Source organism: Mauremys reevesii, linkage group 2, assembly GCF_016161935.1.
Source record: "Mauremys reevesii isolate NIE-2019 linkage group 2, ASM1616193v1, whole genome shotgun sequence".
In the NCBI taxonomy this organism is placed as follows: Eukaryota; Metazoa; Chordata; order Testudines; family Geoemydidae; genus Mauremys; species Mauremys reevesii.
Genome location: NC_052624.1, coordinates 15,554,425 through 15,571,041, shown reverse-complemented (window position 1 = coordinate 15,571,041; position 16,617 = coordinate 15,554,425). Strand labels below are relative to the sequence as shown.

General features: G+C 42.8%; 1 protein-coding gene across 6 annotated transcripts in view; it reads left to right on the top strand.

Annotated features, from left to right (window-relative positions):
- The window catches only part of XYLB (xylulokinase), a 140,771-nt gene that overhangs the window by 36,411 nt on the left and 87,743 nt on the right, over nt 1-16,617 (top strand). For all 6 annotated transcript variants that reach the window (XM_039527262.1, XM_039527264.1, XM_039527267.1 and 3 more), the window contains one exon: nt 2,395-2,468. In XM_039527262.1, the coding sequence (XP_039383196.1) occupies nt 2,395-2,468 (74 nt within the window). The remainder of the gene's footprint in view (nt 1-2,394; nt 2,469-16,617) is intronic.

The following is a 16,617-nucleotide window of genomic DNA, read 5'->3' as shown; positions in this document are numbered from 1 at the left end:
TAATAACCATAGTATGATGTTGTGACCGGGGTTCTAGTGGGGGCCAGCTATAATCACTCAATTAAGGTGAACTGCAAAGAATGGGGCAGACAATCCCCATAAAGCTAGTGGATATTCCATATTTAGATTTACCAAGCCAGCATAAAACAGATTCTCTATTACCTTACTGGTTACTCAGAAGTTCAAACAACACAGTTCCCTTAAAGTGATCAAGCCTCAGGCATCCACATCAAAGATGGTGAAAATTTCTGTAAATCTTATCTCATATAAAAAAAAAGATTCTACCAATCCCGAAGTATTGGACACATTACCTACCAGGTTATTGAATATTCAATTTTTTTTAAAATACACACACAAGCATATTCTTAAAACTAAAAACAAAAAAAAAAAAAAAAAAAAAAAAAGAGAGAGAATGGAAAAGATACATGTACATACAGATATGAGTTCAATTTTCATTTATTGAAAGATTCATATTGTTCTTTTAGAAATAGTTAATTGATATTTGGACATTGGACTATAATCTCAGTGAGGGCATATTGGCATAACTGGGACCTCAGTCTTGCAACTCAAACTTCCCCTGATGAAGCCTAAGCAGATCTGAGATAACAGAATCAGGACCAAAGGGTCTTTTATCCAATTTCATGTCCTTTTTGACAAGTTGGAGTTCAAAAGGTAATTAGGATGACTTTGAAGGAGGTCCATCACCGGTACTTAGCTATATAATTAACATAATGCAATTTGTTTGTTCCTCCACTATTCACAGATTATTTGCTATACAGCTCAAAGAGAGAGAGCCCATGTTTACAATTCATTTAAATGCTAGGATGTTCTTTTGATCTCTGAATTATTAGAATACAGCATAGACAGGGACTGTTGATTACATTGTTGACCCTACTCATACATATGTAAATACACAAAAACAAAAACATTATCTCCTCACATGTCTTTTGAGGGTTATTTATTTTGCAGGATGTTTAACCCTTTCTAGCCATGTGTCACAGACATTTTTAATATTGAAATGTTACCTTGTAAGCAAATCAGAGCAAGGGAACAAAACACTAGTATCAATGTTACATGATAGTAATGCCTAGTCTACACCTAAAATATTTGCCAGGAGTGTGGAAAAAACCATACCTGTAACCAACGTACCTATGCCGTCCAAAGCCCTCGTGTAGCTTATTGCAGCTTGCACTTATTTTGGCAAAAAAAGTTTTTTTGCGGGTATAGTTTATTTTGTTTGGGGAAATCGCATAAGTTATACTGGCAACAGAACTCTTTTGCTTGTATAAACTGTGTCTGTGCTTGGAGGGTGTGCTGGTATGGCTATATGGATATAGCTCTACTGGCAAACCCTTTCTAGGGTAGACAAGACATCAGACCTTTTCCCAGTGTGAGTCAGTGTTTCAGTACTCAGTGTTGTATTTAAGTGAATTAAAACTATTTTCCATTATGCAGAGAATCAAAATAATAGTTGAAATAGTTTGTCTATTTATACTCTGTAAAAGATTTATATTTGAGGATATTTTTTCTCACTCCTGAACTTTACTGTCCCACATATAAGTGTACTGAGTAGCTCCTAGTGAAGTTGATGAAAGCTGTGTTTGTATGCATTCTAATAAATAAGACAGGGCCTTGTTCCAGTCAGCTGACCATCTAAGATACTCCTTGAACTGTCTCTGCTCTTCTTTCCCCATCCTCATCTTCTTTTCCTTATCTCATTCATTGACAAGGGGCAACAGACCTTTCTCTCAAATTGCTCCTCGCTATCTAGAAAACCCTCTCTGCCTCTCATCCCTGATCTATAACTTCTAATGCTGTCTAATAAAGCCATCAAATCTGACACCAAGAGCTTTCCAGTTTGCCTGTGCTCCTTCTCCTAGCTTCCTATTACTTGTTCCTTTTGTCTCTCCCTTTCCCACTTGCCCTGTATCTACTGATGCTACCTCTAAGATTTACTGTAACCTACATACACTATTTGTATACGTATGTATTTGGTTGGTAATTTTTGTTTATATAGTGAGGCTGAGTTGCTGGATTTGTCTTTTTTTATTATATGGTTTGTGTTTCTATTTAAGTATTCAAGGTGCCTGGAGTCAGAGATGCTTTTAAAAAACACATTCTTATAAATCAATGAAAATAGAATAAATTAAATAAATGCGTGGACTGGAATTGGTCAGGAAACATTCTGTGATTTTATTTTGTGTATGGAAATTGGTATACAAAATTTAAATTTATTGTGTCATAAATCAAATTACTTTGTCTTGCTTCACTCTGTTACCATTCTGTACTCTTATGGGCATTATATATACTTGTTATTTTTCTATCCATTTGCTGAAACTAATACTTTTTTGGCCAGAAGAAAACATGACTATCTTTAATTTGCTTTGATTTAAGGTTTCTATTTTGATGTGATAGAGATTACTCCTGAAGCTGTTGGGATTCACAGATTCAACAGAGACAACAACAAGGTAGTAATAACCTATTTAGCACATTGTAGTAAATCATGTTGTGTTCATGACTTAAAGGAGGCTCATCCCATCAAGGCCTGAGAACTTTGCTCTCTTCTGCATCTGTGGTTGTTCCTTCTGGATTTCATATACTGATGTGATCCTTAGAGTGATTTTCTGAAAGCATTTTCTGGCCTGTGTCCCAGGCTTAGAGGTATCCACAGTACTGACTCTGAACCCAGCTAGCTCATTATAATGCCTATTTATTGTGCTCCTGGGTTAGGAGACTTGATGTGCAGTGCAAACCAAATAGTGCTAGATTAACATAGGCTGTTGTCACAACTGAGACTAAAGGTTTGATTTTGTACACTGGCATCCATTTTCTGTGGGCACAAATAAATCACTTGTCTAGGGCAGTATCTACACTACGGGAACTGTTGTGGAACAGCTATGGTGCTTAACTATGCCGGCATAACCTTGTAGTGCAGACACAGCCAACGGAACAAGTTTTTCTGTCACTGTAAGAACACCATATCTCTGAGCAAAGTTAGCTAGGCTGACAGAAACTATCTGCTGTTGAGCTAGCTATGACTACACTGGGGGTTAGATTTTCACAACCTTAAGTGCCATAGCTATGTTGACCTAAATTTTAGGTGTAGACCAGGCCAAAGTCCCTGATTTGCATACACAGACAGAAGTGCACACATCTTAGTGGCACAAACTATGGGCACAAATAATTGCTTGGTTAAGGATGAACTGAAATTTTGGCCTTTAAAAAGTTGCCTTTTTTTGGCCAGCTCCCCCTAAATAAACAAAGTAAAGAACTTTCCCCGCCTCTCTGTCTCGATCCAAATGATCTGAGAGCCATGTGGTGGGCTGTAGTGAAACACTGGACCAAATCAAATTGGAATGAAAATAGAATACATTTTTTTGGGCAATGGATGTTAACTGGCTTATCAGGTCTATCAGTAAAGATGCTAATGAGACTCTAACAATATAACTGGAAATTGTGATTAATCATTGTTGAGTGAATAGAAGTTGGTACAGTCTGTCTTTATAACCTCACCAATCTCTTAAACTCTTACTGATTAAGTGGTTCTCTCTTACTCTTATCCAAATCATAGGCAGTTATTATATTGCATGGGAAAATGCTACAGTTGATAAATAATTATTTGTGAAATGTAGCTTGCCTCAGGTTTGTATCTGGCTGTTTTCTTATTTTAGTTGCCTTTCTCATATTGTATATAACTAAGAGGGAAAAAAATTTCTTTGAGTGGCCTTTACACATTCCTGTTCTTGGGATATGTTGCCATTGCAGCTCTGATAATAGAATGTTTCATAGCAGGTCCTGTTGGAGTGCTCTCATGTTGTCTTCTGCCCTTCCCCACCCACTGTTTCTGAATATTCTGAAGGTGAGGCTATAACAGGAGGTGTGGTACACTGGCCACCTCAATTCCTTCCATGTGCAGTTGCTGATGGATTGGAACCTTCCAGATCGGACTTGGATCCACTTCTTTAATCAAATAGTGCCATAGTTAGTTAAGAGTACAGTATTTTATAGAAGTATTTTATTTATTAATATGTTGAGACTCTCTTTAGGTTCTGTGCCTCAGTGCAGTCTCATGGATTCTGTGGTGGATCCAAAGGGAAATCTGACAGGTTTTAAGTTAAATCCTTTTTTCCTGCTGTTTTCCTTGCCTCCAGCACCCGTATGAGGTGTCTAGCATTCTTAGGAGAAGGACGCATTCTTTCTTAGTGCAAAGTATATAGCACATCTACTTCAAGAGCCCATAAGAAACAGCAAAACTGGCTACCAGTTCTTCTGTTTCAGGAGGACCTAGTGGCCAGACCCTCCGGTGCTAATCAGTTTGATTCTGTGAGTAAAGTTAGGTGTGCATCCTTTGAGAACTAAGAATCAGCAGCCTAAAGTTCTGCAAAATGAATTATCCTCCAGTGCAGGGAAAAGAGTAAAACTCTTGATATTGAGAGATCCTAAGTTATCACCAAGAGTAGCAGAATGGTACAGGTGTTGGCCTCTGTTAGCAGAACCAGCCCTGTCAAAAGAACCCAGACTCTCCTGGTTCGGGGCAGAATGGTATTGCATGATGCTGCCTCCATTTTTATGTCCAAGCACCATCTGGAATCCCTTTCAGGGTCTTTCGGATTAATTCCAATGTCATTCTCAAATCCTAAAATGAAGTCTAAATTGGAGGCTCCTGGTATATCCCATAAGGGAGGTGATATGAGTGTTACCAATCCAAAAATCATCTCCAGTGCTGAGGAGCCACCTGTGCCAAAGTTAACAATTATAGCCCAATACATGGCTCAGATCCTCAAATAGCCTCAGATCTAGAAGACACTACAAATTACAAGATAAAAGGGAAGCAATAAAGGCACCTGCTCTGCTTTCCCCTATGGGGAAAAGACAAGAGGTTATGAAGCATATCCGGATCTTCCCTGGACTGTCTTTTCCCTCTCCTACATCTCCTACAGGCTTGCTGGGAAAATCTTCTTCCCCTTTTTTAGTTTTTAAGTTTGCATAGACCTCTAGTGTCACTGTCTCCAACTACCTCAGATCTGAGGTTGGATGCACCAGTGTGGTGTCAGATAGACAGGTTACTTTCCACTTGGTTCTGTTTTGCTTACAAAACATATATTCTCAATGACCCATACTCACAGAGAACACACTCACATCCAGGTGGGTTCCATGATACAGAAGCTGATTCTGAGTACTGCCAAGACTGGCAGTGTCCTCCTTGAGCTGGATGGTCCTATTGGCCATCTCCTAGGTATTATGAGGAAGCTGAACATATGTAGTCATAAAGGGAGTCATCCCCTCTGAGACCTGTGAGTGGCCCCAAATCTGTCTACATCAGCATGTATAGACAGCAATCTCCAATGGTGGTCTCAGATACTCTTTCAGAAGAACAACCAACGTAGAGGCACTGATTTAGAGACTGGAGACCAAATCTCTCCAGGTGATAATGTAGGAATAGCATAGCATCTTCACTGTCTGAAGATACAATATAGTTCCATGGCTTGGTCTTTAGATGGGCTTCCAGTTTGAATATACCATTAGTCCTTATAAAAGAGATCTCTCATCTAATTTTTTATAACTTGGGGGCTCCTTTTAATTCAAAGATCACTCTACCAGTATTGGAAGTACTTTTGAAGCCACCTAAAATAATTTGATTTAATCCAGCTATGAGTCTGGTCATGTTGAAAAGAGCAGCTGCTCTATGAAGGGTTCTTGGCTGTTTCACACTCACCTTGCTCCCAGCTCACTGGTGGTGGCTGCAGCTGTTCAACAAGCAAAAAAGATGGCCCGGTGCATTCTGCTCTGTCTGATAGGGAAGGTGGAAAATTAGACACTTTAGGGAGGAAGATCATCTTCTCATCAACTTTTTGTGTCAGAGTCTTAAACTACCAAGCTCTGATGTGTCAATATCAGTTCTGTCATTGGGAAAGGATGGCTGTTTTTGCTAAGGACCTTCCTCAATAGAAAAGAAAGTTAGTGAAGCTGTTAATTACAGAGACACATTTTGTTGCCAAACAGTCATTAAGAGCTGCATATGATATTTCAGACTCTGTTTCAGGGGCAGTGGCATCTGCCATTACCATAAAGAGACCTATATAGTTCAGGTCTTCTCGTCTACCACCTGAAACTAGTGCATGTGTAGAAGATCTCATGATGCCCTAGATCAATGGCCAGATCTCTTGGTGTCTATCAACCCCCAACAAGAAGGTTTAGAGTTCCTGTCTTCACATATGGCTTCTGTTATGCAGGAGGTCAGACTAGATGATCATAGTGGTCCCTTCTGGCCTTAGAATCTGTACCACAGACAGAAGTATCCTTCTTCACTTTCCTTCTTATATTTTACCCAGAGGTACCCTTATCAACAACAGCAGCCTGTTCCTCAGCAACAACAAAGGAGAAAGGAACCACAAGCTTTGTCCCCAGAGAAGGCAGACAGCCTCATCCTCTTCTGCATCATGTCTTAGATCTCAGGTTTGACAGAGGGAGCGAGAGCTACAATCCAATTTCCAATCAACCTCTGACTCTTCCTCTGGAGATAGATATTCCCACTATTTCCATCAATAGAGTGCCATCTCCATGAAAAATGGATCCCAGAGATAGTGCCAAAATGCTATTTGATGCAATTTGACTCCTTCCCTCCCTATTAAGGGACTCCTCTCATGAGAACCTAGCAAGAACAGATGTTCTCTCCCTTCTAGAAGCAGGAGCCATCAGGGAGGTGCCGAGAGACTTTAGAGGTGGAGGGATTTTATTTAAGGTACTTCCAGATCCCAAAATATGATCGCAGACCGAAGCCCATCTTTGACTTCAGAAAATTTAATTCTTCCATCTCGAAGTTCAGATTCCATATGATGACCTATGCTTTCACAATTCCCTCTTTACCCACCCAAGATTGGTTCAGAACTCTGTCTCAAAGATGCATACTTCCATACATATGTATCACAGACCTTCGCACCTCAAATATTTCCGTTTCATGGTTGGGGAAGATTGCTATCAGAACAAGGTTCTTCCATTTGGCTTTTCTTCCACTGCACAGTCAGAGCAATACAGTTAAGGTGGCAGGTATTCACATATATCCCTATTTGGACAATTGGCTAATAAAGGCTTTATCTCAAGAGTTCTTGACCATAAATATGGACCACATGTGTAGCCTTTTAAAGAAGCTGGGACTCAGAATAAATTGGAAAAAAAATCACATTCTTCCCCCACAGAAGATCCCTTTCTTTGGGGCAATCTTAGATTCCTAATCTGGAAGAGACTTCCTCCCAGAAGCAAGATTCCTAGAGGCTGTCTGTTTTATGTGAACAAATGGTGAGGAGCTTGTTCTTCCCAGCTGTGTAAGAAAGCTATAACACTATGGGACTGATGTGTCCTTCACAACATTTACTCAATAGCATTACACTCAGCAGGAAAAGACAACAACCTAGCAGATCAACTGAGCAAAGACAGGGAGGAGTTACACAAATAGTCTCTGAAAATGTTATTGTCTGAAGAAAATATTTGTTCCATGGGGTCACAATGAGATACATCTGGTCTCAAGGGCAGACAATGCCAAATGCCTGAGAATCTGCTCGACACCAGGTGTAGTTATCTTGTCTGTATCAGATGCATTCCTTTTCAGTTGGGGAACAGGTCTCTTCTTTCCCTCATTCTTCTCAAGAGGGTAGTACAGAAGAGGAGGCAAGATGATATGAGGATAATTCTGATTTCCAGACTTCCTTCACCTCTTCAGAGGAGTGTACTGATCTCTTCCTGTGACCACAGATCTGATATCTCAGCAGGATGGCCAAATCTTGCTTCCAGACCCCCCAGTCCATACACTTGATGGCATGGTGTGACAGAATACACCTTTGTATTCACACCCTGCACTCTGTTGTAATGATCTTTGTACAAAGTATCACTTGTAAGGTATCATTTGAAAACTCATAATTTGTTGGTCAGTATTGTCCTGGTAAAATATGTGTGGCAACACTGTATGTGAAGTTACAAGATTCCCTTGTATGATGTTATTAACACATGTTCCAAACCTCACAGCCGAGCCCAGGCAGAAGTCAGGTCTGTCCTAAACAAAAGAAGGAATGTATGCTTGCCTTAATTTGCATTTAAACAGTAAATAGAGTCATCAAGCAGGGAGGAAAAACAAAGGAAGTTCAAAATGGTGAAAAAAAGCAGTGGGGAGTATCTTTTCACAGAGGCCTCCTCTATACTACAGGGTTAGGTTGACGTAAGCTGCCTTGTGTTGAACTAGCTGTGGAAGTGTCTTCATTTAAATTTGGCTCCTGACAACATAAGAGCCTCTCTACTCTGATTTAGTACCACCACCTCCATGAGTGGCATAGAGTCACAGTTGGTGTAATTAGGTCGACGAAGTGTCAGTGTAGACACTGTGTTGCTTATATTGACTGTTACTGGCTTTCAGGAGCTGTCTCACAATGCCCCACACTGACAATACAAGTGCTCCTAGTGAAGATGTACACTGCCGACACAAGGAGCCAAGAGTGCGCACACACACAAGCAATTGAATAATTGTGATGTCTGTATGCCGATGTAAGTTAGATCAATATAATTTAGTAGTTTAGACATGGTCATACGCTCTTTTTCTTCTGGGTCTCAACTAGAAATTTTTTTCAAGAGGGGGACTGAAACTATAAAAAAGAGGGACAAACACCCCAAGGCACCCCTCGCTCTCCATGCCCATGGCATTCTCCACACCTGAAAAGACAAAAGAAAGCAGCAGTTGGACTTGGGGAGAGGGGTCCTGATCTGATGAGTTTGGTCAGTAATCTGCTGGAGCATGTGGTGAGAGAGTTTTCCTTGCAACTAAGATAGTTTCTTAAGTAGATACTAGTAAGTGTTTTATCTTTATTTTTCTTGTAATCATTTCTTTTATGCCTCATAGATCATAGGACTGGAAGGGACCTCAGGAGGTCATCAAGTCCAGTTCCCTGCACTCATGGCAGGACTAAGTATTATCTAGACCATTCCTGACAGTTGTTTGTCTAACCTGCTCTCAAAAATCTCCAGTGATGGAGATTTCACAACCTCTCTAGGCAATTTATTCCAGTGCTGAACCACCCTGACAGGAACTTTTTCCTAATGTTCAACCTAAACCTCCCTTGCTGCAATTTAAGCCCATTGCTTCTTGTCCTATCCTCAGAGGTTAAGAAGAAGAATTTTTCTCCCTCCTCCTTGTAACAACCTTTTATGTACTTGAAAGCTGTTATCATGTCTTCTCTTCTCCAGACTAAACAAACCCAATGTTTTTCAATCTTCCCTCATAGGTCATGTTTTCTAGACCTTTAATCATGTTTGTTGCTCTTCTCTGGACTTTCTCCAATTTGACCACATCTTTCCTGAAATGCAGCACCAAGAACTAGACACAGTTGAGGCCTAATCAGCGCAGAGTAGAGTGGAAGAATTACTTCTCATGTCTTATTCACAATAGTCCTGCTAATACATTATTTATACTCACTTAAAATCTATCTCTTTGTAGTTCATAAACTTGTTTTACTCTTTTATCTAATCCAGTATATTTAAATCAAAGTGTCTGTGACTATTAAGATATTAAGCTGGCATATTATTCCCTTAAAGGAATAATGGATTTAATATATTTGTACTGTCCATGAGAAGGCTGGACAGTACAGGACCTATATTTCTGGGGGAGGATCTGGGACTGAGGGGGTGTTGTGGTCATCCTGCAATATAACCAAGGCTGGTGAGGGGCCAGGGTGTAACTGGCAGGTTGCAATTACACACAGACACTCAGGGTGTGGCTTGCATGCTGGAAGGCTGTTTGTGAGCAGCCCAAATGGGAGCCACTACCAGCAAGGCATTGTAAGGCACCCAAGTTTACAGGGCAGGGTTGACACAGCCCCCACTGGTCTGAATTGTGCCCCAATATGTCACACATGGACTGTAGGATTCTAACTGATTGAGATGTCTTGCTCATCAGAAGTGCAGCATTATCTGCTGGAGAATTGCTAATATAGTTCATGGATATCTCATTTGGGACTCCCTGAGGAGGCCTAAACAACTGTGCAGGGCTTACCATTTGATGCAAATGATCTCTTTAATTTAAAAAAGTGGATGAAACAGTGCACTCCTTGAAAGACTCTCAATCTATACTTAGTTCTTAGTTCCCAGATTTTAGGAGGAAGCATTCTAATCTTCAGTTTTATTCTAGATGGACATCTGAGCCAATCACTTCTTTGTATTTTTATCATCAGAAACAGTAGGATCAGATGAGAAAGAGGTTGAGGTTCCAAAGAGAGAGCACACCCTCACTATTTGGAAGCCAACTCTCTTAGTTTCAGAAACAGCAATTTTGATGTTTCAGTTGAGGATACCAGACTAGAATTTGCAGAGTTACACCTTCGTCCCTCCTTTTTGTTCCCACCTTTTTTCCCCCAAGGAAGCCTAAACTGCAGTTACATCAGCATTAGGTCATCCAAGAGGGGTATACCCTCCAACTTCATTCCACACCTTCCTGTGGCACCCCATGCTCCATGTCCCTATTCAGGGACCAATCTCATGTGAGTCAAATGTGGCAAGAAATATTCTCTGCTGGAGTTGAGCTCAATAGGGCCAGTGCTGTTAGCTTTCAACAGAAAAGGATTTTATTCCGCTTATTCCAAAAAAGAAAGAGGGTTGGTGGCCCATACTAGAACTGAGACTTCTTAATACTTATGTAGTGTGCACCAGCTTTTCCATGGTGACTCTTGCATCTGTCATACCCCTTCTAGATTCCATGGACTGGTGCAGTACCCTCAACTTGCAAGACACATACTTTCATATGCTGTTATATCCATTGCACAGGAAGTTTCTTCACTTTGTGATATCACTCAGTCACTATCAGTTCAGAGTCCTTCCATTTGGCCTTTTAGCTCTACCCTGAGTATTCACAAAATACTTGTCAGTAGTAGCAACAGCTTAGGGTTAGGGTTAGGGACCTGGTGCCTAGCGTCTCCTCAGGCATCATGCCTCCGCCCCCCAGCACTGACATTGCAGTCGGCACTGGCTGAGAAAACCAAGTTGGCACCGACCATGCTGACTAAATCAACGCCACATCTGACAGCACCAACGAGAGTGCCCCCATCAGCGCTGACGGCACTGACATCAGAACTGCCACAGAAATTATTGCAACAGAGAGACTTGGCTATGTCATCAGCACCACAGTCCCCACTACTCCGTACTGAGGGCTCTCCCTTAAGTTATAGAAGAGATCCCCATACTTCTCATGGCGCGGTACACTTGTCCAGTGATGACGATGATGATGTGCAGGAACCATGCACTTTCTCGCTGCATCACTCATCACCAAAAGACCGACGACTAACCTGGAGCCAGATGGGTCCTAAATACCCTTATTACCAGCTGGCCCAACCATGGTAATGGACCACCCGAGCTGTATACACAGATGGCCTTCCCAATGCAATGGGCACATTGGGAACTCTGGGCAACTTACCAGGGCCCCCAGTCCAGACCACCCATGGCTCAGAGGTGAGCTGAGGTCTAGTCCCACATCTCCCACCCCGCAACCAACAGAGGCTCAGGATGTTGGGGACAACACAGAAACAGCCACTGATCAGGAAGCGACATCTCCTGCTCACAATTCTTCCTCCTCCCTGGATGAGGCAATCATGCCAATGCCACATACCTCGGTGGATGACTTCAAAACAGTCCCAGGAACTGTTTAAGTGGGTTGCCCAAAGCCAGGACAACCCAATGGAGGAAGTGCAGACAAACCAACACAAGCTGGTACAAATCTTACAACCTTCATTCACTTCCAAAATTGCTCTGCCCATCAATGATGCGATTTTAGAACCAGCAGAGACAGTCAGGCAGACACCAGCCTCAATTCTGCCAACATGCAAAAGGGCAGATAGAAAGTATTATGTCCCCAGCAAAGGGATGAACTTCCTCTTCTCACATCCGCCTCCCATCTCCTCGGTGGTTGACGCTGCTAACTGTGGCAAACAACTACAGTTTCAATCGACCCCACGTGATAAAGAACGCAGGAGGCTTGACCTCTTTGGATGAAAAATTTACGCCTCAGTGACATTACAATTCTGAGTCGCCAACTATTTGGCCTTGCTGGCCAGATACGATTATGATAATGATGGGAAACTCAGCTCATTCACAGCGGAGCTCCCTGAGGAGAAACAATCAAAATTCCAGGCCATTGTAAATGAGGGTCAACTCTTAGCTAAAACAGCCCTCCAAGCATCTTTGGACATTGTGGACATGGCAGCCAGAACCATGGCTACAGCCGTAGTCATACACCGGGCATCCTGGTTGCAATCCTCTGGCATACCTAAAGAACTCCAAAACAAGGTCGAGGACCTACCTTTTGACTGAGAGAAGCTCTTTTTGAACAAGACAGACACGGTGCTCCACTCAGTGAAGGATTCCCAAACCACCCTTCACACTTTGGGGATCTACACTCCACCTGCGAAGAGAAGATGATACCAATCTTATCAGACGAACAGGGATTCCTCTTCCAACTGACAGCAACAACAGTGACAATACGAGAACTAAAGACATCACCAATGGTCGCAGAGACGGAGAACACCTCAAGCTCAACCGTTGACTTCTCAATCGGCTCTGCCCAAGCCACAATTTTGAAGTTTTGGTCGAGGGTCTGGATGAGCTCCCTCACCAGGCAATGCTTTCACCTGATCCGTCCCCATGCTTTGGACACCGCCTTCACCCATTCTACCACATCTGGATGTCAATAACAACGGACCAACGGGTGTTAGAGATCGTACCCCTTTATCTCCCGATCGCCTACACGGCCCCCCTCCCCATCCCTCTTCAGGGACCCTTCTCACAAACACCTGTTATGACAATAAGTCGATCATCTTCTACAACTAGGTGCCATGGAATGAATACCTTCATAATATACGGGGAAGGGGTTCTACTCCCACTGCTTCTTGACCCAGAAGAAGAAGGGGGGATGGAGACCTATCTTGGGGGGAGGGATAGCTCAGTGGTTTGAGCATTGCCCTGCTAAACCCAGGGTTGTGAGTTCAATCCTTGAGGGGGCCACTTAAGGATCTAGGGCAAAATCAGTACTTGGTCCTGCTAGTGAAGGCAGGGGGCTGGACTCAATGACCTTTTGGGGTCCCTTCCAGTTCTTTGAGATAGGTACATCTCCATATATGTATATTTTTTTGAATCTCAGGAAACTCAACAAGTTTGTATGCAGTAAAAAGTTCAAAATGGTGACCCTGGGCACGATACTTCCAGCACTGCAAAAGGGGGACTAGTTTTCAGCATGTGACCTCCAAGATGCTTATTTTCATATTACTATGCACCCCACTCACAGGAAATTCCTGCATTTCACAGTAGGACATGAACACTTCCAGTACAGAGCACTACCTTTCGGCCTATCCACTACACCAAGAGTTTTCTTCAAACCCTAGTGTAGTAGCGGCACATCTACGCAAACAGGGAATAATAATTTTCCCTTACCTGGATTATTGCCTTCTCAAAGACCCAACTCAACAAAAAGCACTAGACTCAGTCCAGACAATGATCACACAATTCAGGGATCCAGGGCTACAGATAAATGAATGAAAATTCACTCTAATTCCTATCCAACAACTGGATTTAATTAGGGCACATCTCAATGCCATAGAAACCAAGGCATCCCTGCCCCTGAACAGATTCACAACTCTGACCAACCTTATCTCAGATCTAAGAGTAAGCCCCCAAATACTGGCTCGTCCTGTCCTGTAACGGCTAGGACACATGGCAGCCACAACATTCATGGTATGACACACAGGACTACATATGCACTAACTACAGGGCTAGCTGAGCTCGGTATACATACCCAGCAAGCACAGCTTGCACAAATGACTTACAGTACCACCCCATGTCCTGAACTGTCTACACTGGTGGATAAGACCAGAAAATGTATGCAAGGGCATCCTGTTCCAACAGGAACCCCCATCAGTAATAATCATGACAGATGCCTCACTGGGGTGCCCATATGCACCTGCGCATGGTTCAAGCAAATTGTCTCTTGCAGAGACTCAGTTACACATCAGTCTACTAGAACTACGCACGGTCCACAATGCCTGCAGACACTTCCTACTGCACATAAAGAACTAATCTATTCGCATCATGACCGACAACATTGCCTGCATGTTTTACATCAATCAACAAGGGGGCGCTCAATCTCACTCACTGTGCACCGAACCCATGAAACCGCGGAACTGGTACATACACCACAACATAAACATTTCGACCTCCTACCTTGCTGGCTGTCAGAATGTGATGGTGGACATGCTAAGCGGGTACTTCTCTCGAGACCACAAATGGGAAACGAATGGGAGAGTCTTGCTCTCCATTTTCCGGCAGTGGGGCACTCCCCTCATCGACATGTTTGCATCCCCAATGAACATCAAATGTGCAATGTTCTGCTGAAGAGTGGGTGTGGGATCCTTGTCACTGGGGGACGCTTTTCTCATCACGAGATGCACAACTCATGTACGCTTTCCTACCAATTCCAATGATATCACACATGATACACAAGATACAAACAGACAAGGCCAAGGTTATCCTCATAGTCCTGACATGGCCCAGACAAGCATGGTACCCTTACCTGACGTGCATGGCGATATGTGCCCCTTGAACTCTCCCTCATTGTCCAGACCAGCTGTCTCAGAACAACGGTCACGCTCTTCACCTGCATCCGGAGAAACTCCACCTACAAGCGTGGCTTCTACATGATTCCATGAACTAGCCTCCTCGGAACAAGTTAAACATGTGTTACTAAATAGCAAAAAAGTGACAAAAAGATAATACTTACCTTCAAAAATGGAAGAGATTCTCCTCCTGGTGTCAAGAAAAACACGTGATGGCCTCCACAGCACCACTACCCATTAGTGTTGGAATATCTATTGGAGCAGAAACTATCAGGTTTAGCAACGAGCTCGATCAAAGTCCATCTTGCGGCCATTACTGCATTGAGATTGACAGGAACTTGATCTTTGTGCACCCGATTACTTAATGCTTCCTCATGGGTCTCCAGAACATTTACTCAGAAGTTTGCGAACCTGGGACCTCAATATGGTGTTGAAATGCCTTACCAGACCACCATTTGAACCCTTAGCCACCTGTTCCCTGCTGCATTTATCCATGAAAGTGTCCTTTCTGGTCGCCATTACTTCTGCCAGAGGAGTGAATGAGATCATGGCACTCATGGCCGAACCTCCTTACATAATATTCTTCATGCTACCGGTCACGCTATGTCTGCACCCAAAATTCCTATAGAAAGTAATATCAGCCTTCCATATGAACCAACCAGTCCATTTTCCCACATTCTATCTCAGGCCTCACGGCACTCCAATGGAGGTTTTGCATACATTGGACGTTAGGCGGGCATTAATGCTTTACCTGGAAAGGACCAAACAGTTCTGAAAATCTAGACTTTTTGTTTCTATTATCATGCGTTCAAAAGGCTGCGAAATATCCACTCAGTGATTGTCTGAATGGATCTCCATATGCATTCAACAGTGCTGTCATATTCGGAACACGGATCCTCCTACGCACCTCAGAGTGCATTCCACATGATCTGTTTCTATCTCGATTGCGTTCCTCAACAATTTTCCAATAATAGAGATTTGTAGGGCAGCCACTTGGGCCTCTGTCCACACATTCGCTGAGCACTGTGCACTCACTCAAGACTCCAGAGCTGACACCATAGTTGGCCTAACCGTACTTACCTCTGTGACTCAAATGAACTCGAAGGCCCTCCTGCCTTCTGAGGAGCACTGCTCTACAGTCACCTGAAGTGGAGGATCCACAGGGACAGCACTCGAAGAAAAAGAGAAGGTTACTCACCTTGTGCAGTAACTGAGGTTCTTCGAGATGTGTGTCCCTGTGGGTGCTCCACTATCCATCCTTCTCCTCTCACTTTGGAGATTGATGCTAGGACTCTATGGTAGAGAAGGAACCGGAGGGCTTGGGTTGTGCGTGCGCTAGATGCGGTGCCAACACAACCACAGGACACCTACTGTGCACGCGTGACCCACGCGGACACTACTACCATAAATCTCTGATCGACGGCACCAGCACCTGAAGTGGAGCACCCACAAGGACACACATCTAGAAGAACCTCAGTTTCTGCACAAACTAAGTAACCTTCTCTTCCTGGCCTACTCAGACATCCTTCAGTATGCAAATTCATTCCCAGCTAAATACATGAGCGTTCTGACCAGTCATTCTTCAGTTACATACAGGGCAACACCCGCACATTCTTAGTTCCAGCCTTGTCTCCCACAAATGTGAGTCTTGTACTGTCCAGCAATCTACAGAACAATGCAAGCTTGCAGAAAGTCCATCATTTCATCAAAGAAAAATGATAATGAACCAGCCTTGTTATCCGAAATGGTGTTTCCCACACACAGTAATCAAAACACATTGGTTAAGATAAAACAAAAGGTAAGTTTACTAACTACGGACAGATAGAATTTAAGTGATTACAAGCGATGATGCAAAAAATTCAGGATTGGTTACAAAAGAAAATAAAAGGGTAAAACACAAGCTAGTACCTAACTTAACAAGCTAAATGAACTTAAAAACAAAAGGTTTTGTCTCACCATATGCTGCAGTAAATTTTACTGGGTG